At 35.0% G+C, this 14149-nt stretch overlaps 1 protein-coding gene across 2 annotated transcripts; it reads left to right on the forward strand.

Moving 5' to 3' along the window:
- Positions 1-218: 218 nt before the first annotated feature.
- LOC110684157 (N-terminal acetyltransferase B complex auxiliary subunit NAA25-like) lies at positions 219-11175 on the forward strand. Of its 2 annotated transcripts, XM_021860568.1 has the most exons (19): positions 219-612; positions 1430-1586; positions 1662-1780; positions 1885-1959; positions 2250-2343; positions 2433-2551; positions 2931-3001; positions 3305-3443; positions 3850-4025; positions 4986-5188; positions 5539-5669; positions 6815-6891; positions 7379-7453; positions 7578-7770; positions 8442-8561; positions 8638-8776; positions 9109-9146; positions 9229-9489; positions 10096-11175. In XM_021860568.1, the coding sequence occupies exons 1-19, from the start codon at positions 454-456 to the stop codon at positions 10783-10785; spliced, it is 3036 nt and encodes a 1011-aa protein (XP_021716260.1). In that variant the 5' UTR covers positions 219-453; the 3' UTR covers positions 10786-11175. The 2 variants fall into 2 exon arrangements, with proteins under 2 accessions (XP_021716260.1, XP_021716261.1); XM_021860569.1 differs by lacking the exons at positions 219-612; positions 1430-1586 and having other exon boundaries at positions 1688-1780; positions 1889-1959; positions 10096-10785.
- Positions 11176-14149: the final 2974 nt, after the last annotated feature.

The following is a 14149-nucleotide window of genomic DNA, read 5'->3' on the forward strand; positions in this document are numbered from 1 at the left end:
GACTTGAACAAAACTCAATTCAATTTTGGACTTGTTTAGATATAATAATTAAGCATGACTCAAATTTAAAATAGATCCAACTCGATCTCATCGAGACTAACATAACCATCCAAATTGATACCTATAGTTTATAGAGATTGATTACGAGTGTAAGAAAGGATTTTCTATTTGCCCCGAGCCTAGGCTAACCCAAAGGCCAACACCCATAAAAATGCGAGTTAGGTGACACACCACCTTCCCTTTCAAGACTAATCCAAATTTCCTCTTCATCCCCAAAATTAGGTTTTCCCATTTCAGTTTTCACACTCAGTCTCAACTCTCAACCATCATATTCGATAAACTAGCCGGCATTTCTCAATTCTCTCATCTCTTCCCAATTTCTTCACAAATTCTCTTCCCCCATTTTCTTTCTACCATCAACAATCTCAAAAATTAGCAGAAACGATTTCTTCGATGTCGAGTTCACTCGCCGGAAAATTTGGTTATGCCGGCGGCATACCGGAGCGAAAAGTCCGACCCGTTTGGGATGCGATTGATTCACGACAGTATAAAAATGCACTCAAACTCTCTTCTACTCTTCTCAACAAGTATCCCAATCTTCCTTATGCAATGGTCAGCTTTTTTCCTTGTAAATTATCTCATTCTTAATTTTTAACTGTTTTTAGGGTTTTTCTTGGGTATTATTTGTTCATTGTATGAGATTATGTTTGTTAATTATGTTTTTAATTGTGGGTTATTTGAATTGAATGTGTTAATTGAACGAAATTGTGTTTGATGTCTCTGATTTCGGTATAAATGATAGAGTGCACATTAATATACTATTGGGTTATGTGGGGTTTTGATCAAGATTTTTGTTTTCGTCGAAGATTTTATGTTTTGTGAAATGGTTTTATTGAGAAAAACTTGAAAAGTCATGTTGATTTGATAGCAAGAACCTTTGGATAAATATTGGCACTGTTATCCTTTGGTAGATTGGTTTTTATTACTATTCATCTTTATTAGAAAAATAGTGATTTCAGAGTGGAATGTGTGACATTAGATTCAATTGCTCATTCTGATTGTCATGTGGAATGTGTACAATTGTTGTCAGATTGTAGTATTTATATCCCTGCAATGCCTCGGTATCGGACTGGACTTCTTAAGCTTACAGGAAAGTGGGTATAGTATGTCAGTTTAAGGAAATCATATGTTTTACAACAAATTCAAATTTATGAGGATTGTATTGCTGTTTACTGTGTTGCATGTTTTCTTTTAATAACTTGTCAATGTTGCTCGAGTAAGATCTTTATGTTAACCCTCACATGCGTAACCATGTGATGTTCCCTTTTGTTCTTAGTTTGTTACTGGTATAAATTTCGGTAACTTTTCAAAATTTATCTTTCTTGTGGTCTGCCAAACCAATTGAAGAAATGTCTTGAAACATCTACAGGCACTTAAAGCTCTTATTCTGGAAAGAATGGGGAAACATGAAGAAGCATTGTCTATTTGTATGGAAGCTAAGGAATTGTTGCATAAAAATGTGTCCTTGTTAATGGATGATCTTACACTCAGCACGCTTCAGATTGTCTTTCAAAGGCTTGATCGCTGTAAGTATGGGTTTTGATGCTTATTGCTAAATGCTGCAATTGTGTTGTCTGACATGTCTTCTCTTATTTGAACAGTGGATCTGGCTACTAGCTTGTATGATTATGCATGTGGCAGAATTCCAAATAATTTGGAGTTAATGATGGGACTTTTCAATTGTTATGTTCGTGAATATGCATATGTGAAGCAGCAACAGGTTGATGTTTTCTTAGGCCACCATTAATTTTTGTTTGAATCTCCATTCTTGGCTTTAGGGGTATGTGATTCTTCCGGCTTAATATTTTCTTCCTTTTTTCCCAGACAGCTATTAAAATGTACAAGCTTGTTGGTGAAGAGAGGTTCTTGCTTTGGGCTGTTTGTAGCATACAGTTGCAGGTTACTCTTTGACGCTTTTCTGAATATTTTATACTGTAATTCATTTTCTTTTTTCTTGCTGGTAATCTGGTATGCTTGAGGATTTTTCTGATTTGTTCAGACTGAATACTATTGAAATATTGGAAATTGGATTTTTCTGGTATGTTTGATGAGGTTGATGCATTCTATATCTGAGAATATATGCTATGATTAAAAGGATAAAAACTGATGTGTTATTATCCTTATAAACAAGCCAATGGTTATTAGATATATGTTTTCCAGCTGACCAATTTGTTTTCTTCGCTTAACAGGTTAGCTGTGGCCAGGGCGGAGAGAAGTTGTTAGGATTAGCTGAAGGCTTACTTAAAAAACACATTGCCTCTCATAGCTTGCATGAACCTGAAGGTCTGTTTGTGATATCTTTTCATATGTCTGAATGATAAATCATGTAGCTTGTCTGGTCTTTTGTACTGAATGATTTACATATCTTGCAGCTCTTATTGTGTACATTTCCGTGCTGGAACAGCAAGGCAAGTATGGCGATGCTTTAGAGGTCTTATCAGGAAAATTAGGATCCCTGATTCTGATTGAAGTTGATCGACTTCGCTTGCAGGTATTTTCTGAAGCTTTTTTTCTTGTGCTTTGTTATTTTGTCTATTGACTATGGTGCTTGGTGAATTAATTTCCTCATATTGTTATCTGAAGCTTTGTGATCTTTCTATTGCTTTTATTACGAAAATGCTTGAAACTGTCCCCAGTTAATTGTTTTAGTAAGAATGTTCCTGCCGCTCTGCAAAAAATCCTTGGCGTATAATAAATTGAGACCTTTGAAACTATGAATTGCAAAGTTCTGTGTAGTAAATCTTCGTGTCTGTTGTTTAGCATGCATAATATTACCTCTTAGGTTAAAAAATTGTTAACATAGACATTGAAGCTCTTTTGATTTTCTTGCATTCGATTTCTTATTTGTTCTGTTTTACTTAAGCTGGCAGGGTAGACTTCTTGCTCAGTCAGGTGACAATGCTGCCGCAGCCAGTACATTCCAGAAAATCCTAGAAATGTGGTATGCTTGTGGACTCTGTTTTAGTGTTATCATTACATTGTCATTGCTTAGTAGAATGCAATTCACTGTTAATTAGTGTTTTCTTATGTGCTGACTGTCACCTCTCTTTTTTTAGCTTTTCTAAAGGATTTTAAGTTGCCTATATAGCTGAGGTCTCAAGGGCTGAGGCTGGACTTTTTTTTTTTTTTTTAAATTTATTTTTGTGCTTTAGCTCAGTATTGTGCTATTATGTGGTCCTTTGCTTTTGTGTTTTTTAACATCTCTTTTTCACTATTTAACCTCATTGCTCTTTTGACCTGGCAGTCCCGACGACTGGGAGTGTTTCCTTCATTATTTAGGTTGTTTGCTTGAGGATGATCAAAGTTGGTGCAATGGGGTAACTAGTGAACCAAGGTGTCCCCCAGGATCTGTCAATAAGCTTCCTCATATAACAGATGATATGGTACGTTAGCTTCTCTATGATTTCTGAGTATTATCATTCTTGAACTTCTTTTTATCAGCTTTCAGTGACCAGATAGTCAGATAAGTAAGTTAATTTGGGATTAGCATGGAGCTGATGCATATAAAGTTTATTAAATGTAGATTAAAAATATTGAAATTGTGTTTAGAGAGCATGAAAGAGAGAAAGTGTTTGATTAGAGAGAAAAAAATCAGTAGGACTGAAAAAGGCTATAGTTTTGTTTTGGGATGCTCCATAATGGCAATTGTGTAGGTTTTTTTATGGGATGTAGAAAGTAATAGTTAGAAGAATCTTCCAGTTATGTATTTAATCACTCTTATATTTGCTGATACTATTACTGCTTCGGATCAGTTTGACTGACAAGAACTTATTTGTTGTAATTTTGCAGTTCAATTCTCGTATCCAAGATGCATCAGCTTTTGTTAGAAAATTAGAGACAGAAGCTAGTGATGATTCTAAGAGGGGCCCATCTCTTGCTTATCTTGAAATTGAGAGGAGGAAACTCCTACATGGTATTGGTGCTAAGGAGAAACTTATTGATGCCTTGGTGCTATACTTTTCTAGGTGTGTATTTATATTACTTCCTCTTTTATTTTTATTTAATGCAACATTTGGACTTTCACGTTTGCCAACGCACTACTTCAACACTAATAAAAATTTGATATTTTGAAAGTATATATCAAGAAAATTCTAACAAGACCCCACATGGCTATAGTTTTCATTCCTTTATCAAATGATGGTCAAAGGGTATTATGTGAGTAGTGTTAAAGTCAAAATGTTGCACTTATAAATAAATTGACTGTCTGAACTTATCAATTATTTTCCTAATTAAGTGATGATAGAGGAGAAACCTTTTTTTTGTTAATTTTTTTTTTCCTTTTTCTTTCTTCTAGTGACCCTTAGAAGTACTAAGAAATCTCTAAGATACAGATTGAGCTGGCTAGAAATTGATATGGGGGTGTTCTCTAAGAAATTGATATAGATAAAGAATGATATGATTGGGCTTTTTACTCCTATCTATTTTTGTTGCATAACAGTAAAGTTGTGTTGGATATAGGTGGATATTACTACCCATGGAAACATGATAGAGCAAAAATTAGAGAATTAGGAAACTTAAACTTTTGGAGAAAGGCCTTGAATATATAAAATAATATTAGCAATCTTAAGGAAAAGTGCCATTTTTCTTAGAGTTTCAGAAACAGAGAAGTTAAAATTTGTGACAGGATTCAAGTTGTTTTTTTACCCCTTCTATTTCCTTTTTGTGGAAACATATTTGTATGAATGCCTATTCTGATTTTAGAGTGAGGGATATTGTATTTTGTTTTCAGTAAACGCAGCTGTTTGGTCTGGATCTCTGTAGCAACTATCAGTCATTTCAATTTTCTATGCGTTGTGTTAAAATTGCTTCATTCTACTCTAAATTGATAGCTTGGTGTGGCTTGTTTGCTCCGTTAGCACTGTATTACTTTTTTGAAAATACAGCTTGGTATATTGTTTCAGCTTTTCATGGTTATAATGATGCAGATTTGGCTACTTAGCTTGCTTCTGCTCTGATGTTGAAGTATTTCTTGACATTTTAACTCCCGATGAGAAAATGGACTTGCTGGAAAAGCTCAAAGAGAGCTCTGTATCCACGTCTATGGTACCAACAAAATCTCTCGGTCTGGCAATCAGTCTCCAGAAGTTACAATTGCAAATTGGCATCACATACAAGCTCCCTGATGCTGGTGTGTCTTCCTGTCTTTCCCATTTGTCATTTAAAATGGGTGGTTTAAGCAATAGCTTCACCCGTTATTTGAAATTGCAGCAATTTTCTTTTTAAGGAAGTTTCACAAATATTGCGTCATTATTTAATAAAGAAATTCAATATCTTCTTTCTTATTGCTAATATCCAATATACCTTTGTTGACATCACCTCAATTTCTTTTTTATTTGTGGGTAATTCACTTAGTTTTTGTGGTCTCTCTCATTTGTTTCCCACTTTTTTTAATCTCTGTGCCCCCCCCCCCCTTCTAATTTTGCAACATATTTGGATGGAGGAGGATTTTTCTTATTGGCTATCTTCTATTTGTCCCAGAACTTGAAAGTTTGGCAGTGAAGATGATTAATATTTATCGTAAAAACCTTCCTCTTTCAAAGGATTTGGATCCACAAGAGAGTATGCATGGTGAAGATCTTTTTCACATGGCTTCCAATATATTGGTCCAAGTAAGTCTTCCACAATGAGTTTGTATTCCTTTGGGGGGGGGGGGCTGGGGTGTTATGGGAATAGTTGCATGTATTAAGGCATGTGTGATTATTGTGCTTTACTTTGTTTGTTTCCGTGCTCAAATGTTATTGTTCATTGTACATTTGGCTATATAAAATTATAAATTGCAAAGTGTTCTGGATTTTAAAGAAACGGAGGAAATTTTGGTCCTGTAATCCGAACTACAGATGAATTTGGACTGATTATGCTCATTGAATGGTCCACCAGAGAATTAAAAATGTAAATAATTAAGGAAATTAGCTTTTTGAAAAGTGTTCCGTAAAAGAATAAGAGAAGATCATGTTTTCTACCCCTGCTTTGTCTGACCACTCAAATCGTCAGTGGTCGGAGAACCTTTTACTGAACCTCATTCACTGTGGACAACCAGTTTTGTGGCTAAGTCGGGCTCTCGAATTTTCTCTTTTCTTACACCTCCCCAATTCTCTTCAGTCCTTATCCCTCTTCTCATCACCACCCTTTTCATTTTCTTACTTGATGAGGCTTTTTTTTTCTACTAGCAACTATTGATTTCTTTCCTTGTGGTTAGTGGTTGCTGGAGACTGGAAGGTGGTTGATGGATGGATTTGAATGGAGGTTGGGGGTGGGTGTGAGAGTGGGGTTTGGTGGGTCAAGGGAGAAATTTTCATAGTTTCTCTCTCTCTCTCTCTCTCTCTCTCTCTCTCTCTCTCTCTCTCTCTCTCTCTCTCTCTCTCTCTCTCTCTCTCTTTTAAGTTTAATCTTCTCAAACTCAAATTTTGCTACATAATCAATACTTTCCTTGTTTATATGGACTTAAGTCACAATGGACCTTGGAGTTCCATTTCCCCTGTTTTATCATATTCCATTCCACATATAGGAAATGTTAGATTTGCTTTGCTTTATTGTTAGGCAATCATACTTGTTTGTTTGTGACGTGTGTTCCTTACCAATATTGATCCTATATCATGCTGTTGTTAGTCCAGTCCCTCAGATTTGCTTTGCTTTATTGTTAGGCAATTATACTTGTTTGTTTGTGACGTGTGTTCCTTACCAATATTGATCCTATATCATGCTGTTGCTAGTCCAGTCAAGCTGATCTTTTCAATACCTTTGTCGCTGCTTTCAGTTATATTGGAGAACTGGAAAGATTGGGTATTTGTTAGAGATTGTTATGATGCTGGAACTAGGATTAAATATCAGGAGGTCAGTTTTTCATCATTCAGGTTTTCTGGTTTTCTTTTTATTTATTAATTTTAGTTATAAATTTGATTCTCTTGAAATTCCTTAATTTCTCCTACTCATTTTATTATTTATACATAATTAGAATTTGTTGCATAATTTTAAGTGCTGTAATCCATGCATAAATGCAAATTTACTTATAAAATTGCTACTACAACTTGTTGCGGATATGTAGCATTTCCCTTGTATCCCCCCCCCCCAAGTTTCTGAGAACTCTTTGTATATCCTATGAATGCTTCATAGTGTGAATGTGCTCAATATTTTTTCAGATGATTGGTTACCTCAACAAATCAATAAAAATTTATGTAGTTACATATTAAATCATACTTCATAGTTTGATTTCTTTGGATCCACTCCCTGACTAAATTATGCTGTACCAGACTTACTCTCGTCTACTGAATATTTGGTAGAATGTGGAGCTGACCATGGAATTTTTTGTTTTAATGTACAGATTTGTATCGCAGTATAAGATAATATTGCTACATTTGTATTCTCACTTGGGTGCGCTTCCTGTAGCCTATGAATGGTTAGTAATTTAGTCAGAGCCAAAAACTCCTTTTATTGTGATTAGGTTGATGGAGTGCCACAATATAGTTTATATGTATTTTACAGAATGTTTTTTGACTATGAGAATTGTGTCAATATTTTAGGTTTCGTACTCTGGATGTGAAAAATATCCTGTTAGAGTCTCTCTCACATCAAATCCTGCCACAGCTGTTGTTATCTCCTCTTTGGGAAGCTTTAAATGATCTTTTGAAGGACTACCTGAAATTTATGGATGACCATCTTAGGGAATCTGCAGATCTTACCTTTCTTGCTTATCGACATCGTAATTATTCAAAGGTAAGCTTTTATCTAGCTGTGCTTATTTTAGTTTTGCTTCAGCAATGTCTTTTGGTTATTGGTGCTCCACTCTCACCTCTGTCATCCTCTTTTTTTTTTTTTTTTTTTTTTTTTTGGGTGTGTGTGTGTGTGTGTGTGTGTGTTTTTTTGTGGCACGTGCATATGTGCTATTTCAAATTCTGAATGTGTTTCTCTGCTTAAATTCACTTTATAACACTTGGTGCACCGGCACAGTTCAACATCCTTTGCGGCACGTGCATATGTGCTATTTCAAATTCTGAATATGTTTCCCTGCTTAAATTCACTTTATAACACTTGGTGCACCGGCACAGTTCAACATCCTTGTGATTAATTTTGGCACATGTTTTTAGGCTCAGTTCTGTAATTCTGTTCAATTATATACGCCTATAACTTTTGTTGCTGGCTTGCTGCCCTAATTCATCTTGCTCTTTTTGTGTGACTATTGCCTGTATTAAATCTGGAGTATTTGTTGTACGGGATTGGATTGTAGGTTAAAGTTATGGGTGCTTTAGGTAAAAGTATTTCATGATTCTACAAAGTAGGTGTAGAACTGTAGACTGTGGAGAGCCTGAAAATAGAAAATATTATCGGGGTTGGGACTTTTAATATTTTTGGCCTAACAAGTGTTGCTTCTGCTGCCTATGTTTCAGGTTATTGAGTTTGTGCAGTTTAAAGAACAATTGCAACATTCTAACCAATATCTGATTGCACGACTTGAATCATCTATTTTAAAGCTGAAGGAGAAAGCCAACAACATTGAGGAGGAAGAGGTAATATTTCCTGCAGGACGTGCCCTTAGCTACATGCTGATATTTCTTATGTGTCAGTGACATGTTTTCTTCACAGGGTGTTTTTGAATCCTTGAAATGTGGAACTCAAGCTCTTGAGCTTGCTAATGATACGTTGTGTCAATCATTGACATTCAATGAAGAATTACAATTAAGGCCTTGGTGGACCCCAACTCCAAAAAAGGATTATCTTTTAGGTTAGTGCATCATGCTCTTTGACCAGCAGTGAACTGTGATATATTTTTTTTTCTTTTCTAATTGACACTTTTTTTCGCTTTCATGCAAATTGTAAAACAAAAGTCTGGTTGCCGTTATAGATGTTAATGTCTGCCGTGTATGTTTCTCCAACTTTTCAGCAACCAGAAATGGCTTTATGAGCTTCCTTTTTATAGCTTGTGACTGTTGACTAGGCTCTTATAGGTTATTGCTATGTTGCTGCCAATGCTTTCCTTCATGTGACTCTGTTTGAGTCTTGTAAGATGGATGTAATTATCATAATAAAATTATTAATGTGTTCCTTTGATTTCAGGACCCTTTGAAGAACTCAAACATCCAATGGAAAACTTGGTATAAACACTTTTTGCTGCTCATGATGGTACTTTTATTTATGATTATATGTACTGATTTGGTCCTTTGAGCTATAATGCAGGATCATTGTAGAGAATGGGAAACAAATGTGCGAGAAAATGTTGAGAGGAGATCTCTTCTTCCTCGGATGATATATTTGTCTGTGCAGTGTGTGTCAGCTTCTAGTAAGGAGAACATAGATGTTAATGGGTCTGTGTCTGATTCTACCTTCTCCTTGGAGATGAAATCGTTGTTGGAGCGCTATGTGAAGATCCTTGGCTGTTCTGTTGACGAGGCTGTGAAAGTTGTGCTTGATGTTGCAGAGGGTCAGAGACCTTTGGAGGTCTGTATTATTATAATCTTCGTTCTTGTTTATTATCTGTGCAACTGCTTCTGATACTGCCCCTCTCTCTGGAACTATGATACATGTGGTAGCATGTGCCTCTACTGGATTGAAAGCTATAATAATATACTACATTATTTCAGGATTATCTAATATGAATTGTCAAAGCTATAATGATCTATTGAGTATAGCAGGGTATCTATCATCCATATTAAAAAAAGTACTACATATCATGTTATTTGAATAAGAGATGCCCTGTCTTGTGAATGGCATTTTTTTACTTTATGTTGACAGTCATTGGACTTATGTATATAGGAGTATACTTTCTTCTTCCCATTATGTTTTGCACACTTGCTTGGTGTAGATGTCCAAATCATTTTATTTATTATTCACCCCCTAAGAAAAACCAAGTGGCCCACTCTTTCATAAACAATGTCCACCATTTATATCTGTGCCAACCCTATCATTAAAAACAATTAAGGGCAGAGGGATTAGCTTGATCGAATGGGTAAAATCTGCTGTGTTGTTTTTTTTTTAAAAAAATTTATTTATTTATGATTATTAATTTTTTATTTAAACTTTTTCCTGTGTCGGCATTTGGCGCAGGCTTTGGGCTCAGACTTGATAGATTGGGTGAACTTCGCTGTATTTTTGAACGCATGGAACTTGAGCTCCCATGAATCCGTGCTTCCAAGAGCTGAAGGGAGTACATCACTTTGGCATCTAGTAAATTCTTTGCTACAGAAGTGTATAGTACAAAAGGTCAGAATAACAGGTCCCAAGGTTTGTTCTCCAGGAGGCGATCTGCCAGTTTTGGTGCAATTGATTGCAGAACCTGTTGCTTGGCATTGTCTAATACTCCAATCTTATGTTCGCTCATCTATTCCTTGTGGCAAGAAGAAAAAGAAAATTGGACCCACAGATGGTTCAACTTCTGTGTTATCTCAGACCATCCGGGATTCAGTTTTGTCTCTGTATAGCATTATAGAAGTGGTTGTGGAATGGTTGAAAGAAGAGGTCAATAAAACAGAAGATGAAGCAGTGGACCATATGCTCTCCTCCCTCACGAGTGACCCAAATGAAGGTCCTGGAAAAGTATACCAAGCTCTTATAGAATTGTGGTCTACTGCAGACGAAGGAGAACTGGGTGACCGAATCTTCCAAGGAATCAAGTCCTGGAGTCCAACAGATGTTGCCAGGAAGACATTTAAAGGCCAACATAAGATGATGTCGACTTTTCTACAAATATGTGACTCCAAGCTTAAGCTGTTGGAGACTGTAAAGCAGCAAATATGAGGTGCAAGTAACCAAGTACTTTGCTTAGCTCACTCTTGACAGTTGTGTTGGGTCATTTGTTTGGTTGGTATGTTTGTTGCCTTGGCACATTGAGCCTCCTGCCTTCATTCTTTAATTACCCTAAGGGAACTTCATTATCCAGGCACCATGTGCGTTTTTTTCTTCTTGATACAAGTTCCCAATCTAATTGGCATGTTTCTCAATAGGAGAATTTCGAGCTTGAATCATGTACATTAAAGAACAATAGGAATCACATTTTTCTTTAGTTCTTTTTGACAGCAGAAAAAAAAGAGAAAAGAAAAGAAAATAGAGGCTTGTAACTTCAAATTTTTTTCGGAAATGAGCTTTGTCAATAATTTTTTTGAATGATAGTTTAACAATTTTACATGATTTTTTCATGCCAAGAAAGATTTTCTTGGTACTCCACTATTCCTAATACATGATGCCTTTCTGTAAATTTACTGTACTTTATATCTTACTTCTTGAATAATTTACCAAATTGCCATGGAATGCAGTTGCAGAACCACATTTATGATTTGGACTTCTTGTTGCTGTTATTTTTGTTTGCAGCTTAGCAGAGGGAGACTCGTTGCTCATTTTCTGACCACTGATGCTCTTCCTTGTCAAGGCCTTGCTTACATAAATTCTTCCTCCAAATTCATCAAGAATCACTTGCACGAATTGCCTGAGCACCTTGGCCTTCGCTGGCTCAATGAACATTGAACACCTTTATTTCCGACAATGCAGGACTCATTCAAGTTAATATTTCCCAAAGATAATCCTAGGAGCACATCTCCATGACTCCATCCATAGGAATTGGAGGACTAAAAGATAACTGGAGTACCTAATCAACATGCCGCGATTGATACTGTATTAATTAACAGAGTCATCCGATTCTGGCTGTGGAGCAGAAATCCACAATCATGAACTTGTATGCTCCTTAGCTGGCCAATCTGACATCACTCTATACTCGTAAGCAGCAAGTAGAGATAGTTCAATGACAGTCACCTAAGAACTAGAGGGGTCATTAGCATGGAAATAGGAATAAGTGGGTAGTTGATGACAATTGACAAAGTCCCAAATAAGATTCTTATCCAAGACTTGAGATCAGATCACGTCTAAATCTACGATAATGTCTTTATTACACCAAAATAAGGCTCCAATGACTTTTTGCAAGAAAATTTGTCAATTTTTTCAAAGAAAAATAGCATCACATTGACACTCCTTACTAGCTACTCCGTACCTACTTAGCCAACACATGACAAATTGGCAAGTTATTGTAAAAGATTACACCATATCAACAAATATGGTATAAACAGATTCATTTATCTTTTTCCTTAATGGTAGCAATTATCCCATTACATGTATCGTAGAAGATAATAATCTAGCAATTATCATAAAAAAAAACTATAAGATGGAGTGATTGTCAACAAATATTCCTTTCAATAACCACAAATTTCTTAAGATTAGTGGCACGATTGATTTTTCATGGATACTTAGCTTAATGACATCAAGTCCACTAAGATCATTGAAATTTCCAAACATTTGGAAACTTCATAAGTCAATTAACGAACAAATAGTCAGTGATAAAATTTCAACAAAAGTTAACAAAAACCCAAAAAATTTCGTTAAAATAAGATTATAGTCGTTGGAGTTGCTGGCACAACCAAAAGCCAAAAAGATACCTAAAACCGTTACCTTAATTAGATTGTCAATAACAAAATTTCTTGTTTATTTCGTGTTGCATACGTCCAAAAGTCTTTAAGGTTAGCTGGAGTTTCTTAATTTTTTTAAATTAAGATCAAATTAAGGAAGGTCAACTAAACAAGTGTAAATATAAACCAAATACATACAATCAGTTTCATGTAAATTAAATAAATAAGTTTATATGTCAACATAACGCATGATCTGCTTAGGTTAGATACTCTTTAGTGATTGGTGAGGTTAGGCAAACAAATTTTTTATTTATTTTAACCATAGGTAAGTCACCAGTGACTTTAAATCAGTCAAAATTGAGATAGAGTGTTTATTATACATCCTATGTACCTTGTGCTAGGCTCAACACTCGAGATATGTCAATGGTTACAAAAAGATAGTCTTGTATGTAGCTCAATTGGCTTGATGTACATTGATGAAAGTATATAATTATCGATGAATAACTCTAATACTTAATTTAGTATCCTTTATCGTAGTTATTATGTCTTCACCATGAACGACATTAGACTTATACATACACATGATTAGAGCTGGGTATAATATTGAGCCAATTAAGCCGGTGAAAGTAAGTTGATTCCAAATGCAATGGTTAACATGAATGAAATTGGTTAATTATCTCACAATAAATCACTTGACGTACGATAGCCAGCATATATAGAGTAACTCAAGTATTCAACCTTAGCTATAACCCTATGCTTGATAATGGTTATTTTTTTTCCTAAAACTATTAATTCATCGACCATAAATAAATAATTCATCATCTACCTAGATTCTAAATTAAAATGACTCGAATCCTGTTAAGCACGATTTGTGCATGTGTTGCGTCTATAATCACAACCCCAAAACTTTGTATTACAAAGGTGTTTTTTCATTTTTATTTTTTATTATTTTATTATTTTTTATTTATTTTTAAAATATACTTGCTAACAATCTAACATGCAGAAACAAGAAGACTACTTTAAAGTCGTCTCTTACGGCAATGGATAATGTGGGAACAAGTCAATATGAACAAAAGAATATGAAAAAGCTAAGCCTTTGAATTTGTTAAAATGACCTTTACCTCATTTGATCAATGTGTACATATTTTAAAGCTAATGAGCGCCCCCGGGACGTTAGATAAGAGAATTAAAGTGCAAATATTAGAGTTAAATTAACATTAATTACACCGAACGACGTATGATTTTGTCATGAATTCCTAACTTAATACCATTTCAACCAATATAATTTATCCTTATCTTACGCCCCGGGGGCTCGTTAGCAAGATCGCTTTTAATAAACTTAATTAATTTATTTCTAAGAACACCTGAATCGCAACACTTGGTCAAAGGAAAAATTACCATTCTTAGAACAATTCAAAGATTGAGGTAAAAATAAATAAATTAAATTAAGATAATTAGAAGTCAAATTTACACTAATCTTTCTGTAAACTTGGACCAACCTCTACTTACGCATATATATTCCATCTTTAATATAGTCAGGGATAATTGGTGCACCAAATCTTCGTTATGGTTGGACTAAGCAGTTGATTTGGACCTAATATACATATTAATTAAACTCTTACATTATATTTTCATCTCATTTTTCATGCTTTATTTTAAAGTATAGTATTAGGTTATGACTTCGTATCATCGTATGTTATGTACGTGTG

The sequence above is a fragment of the Chenopodium quinoa genome, unplaced genomic scaffold (assembly GCF_001683475.1).
Source record: "Chenopodium quinoa cultivar QQ74 unplaced genomic scaffold, ASM168347v1, whole genome shotgun sequence".
NCBI lineage: Eukaryota > Viridiplantae > Streptophyta > Magnoliopsida > Caryophyllales > Amaranthaceae > Chenopodium > Chenopodium quinoa.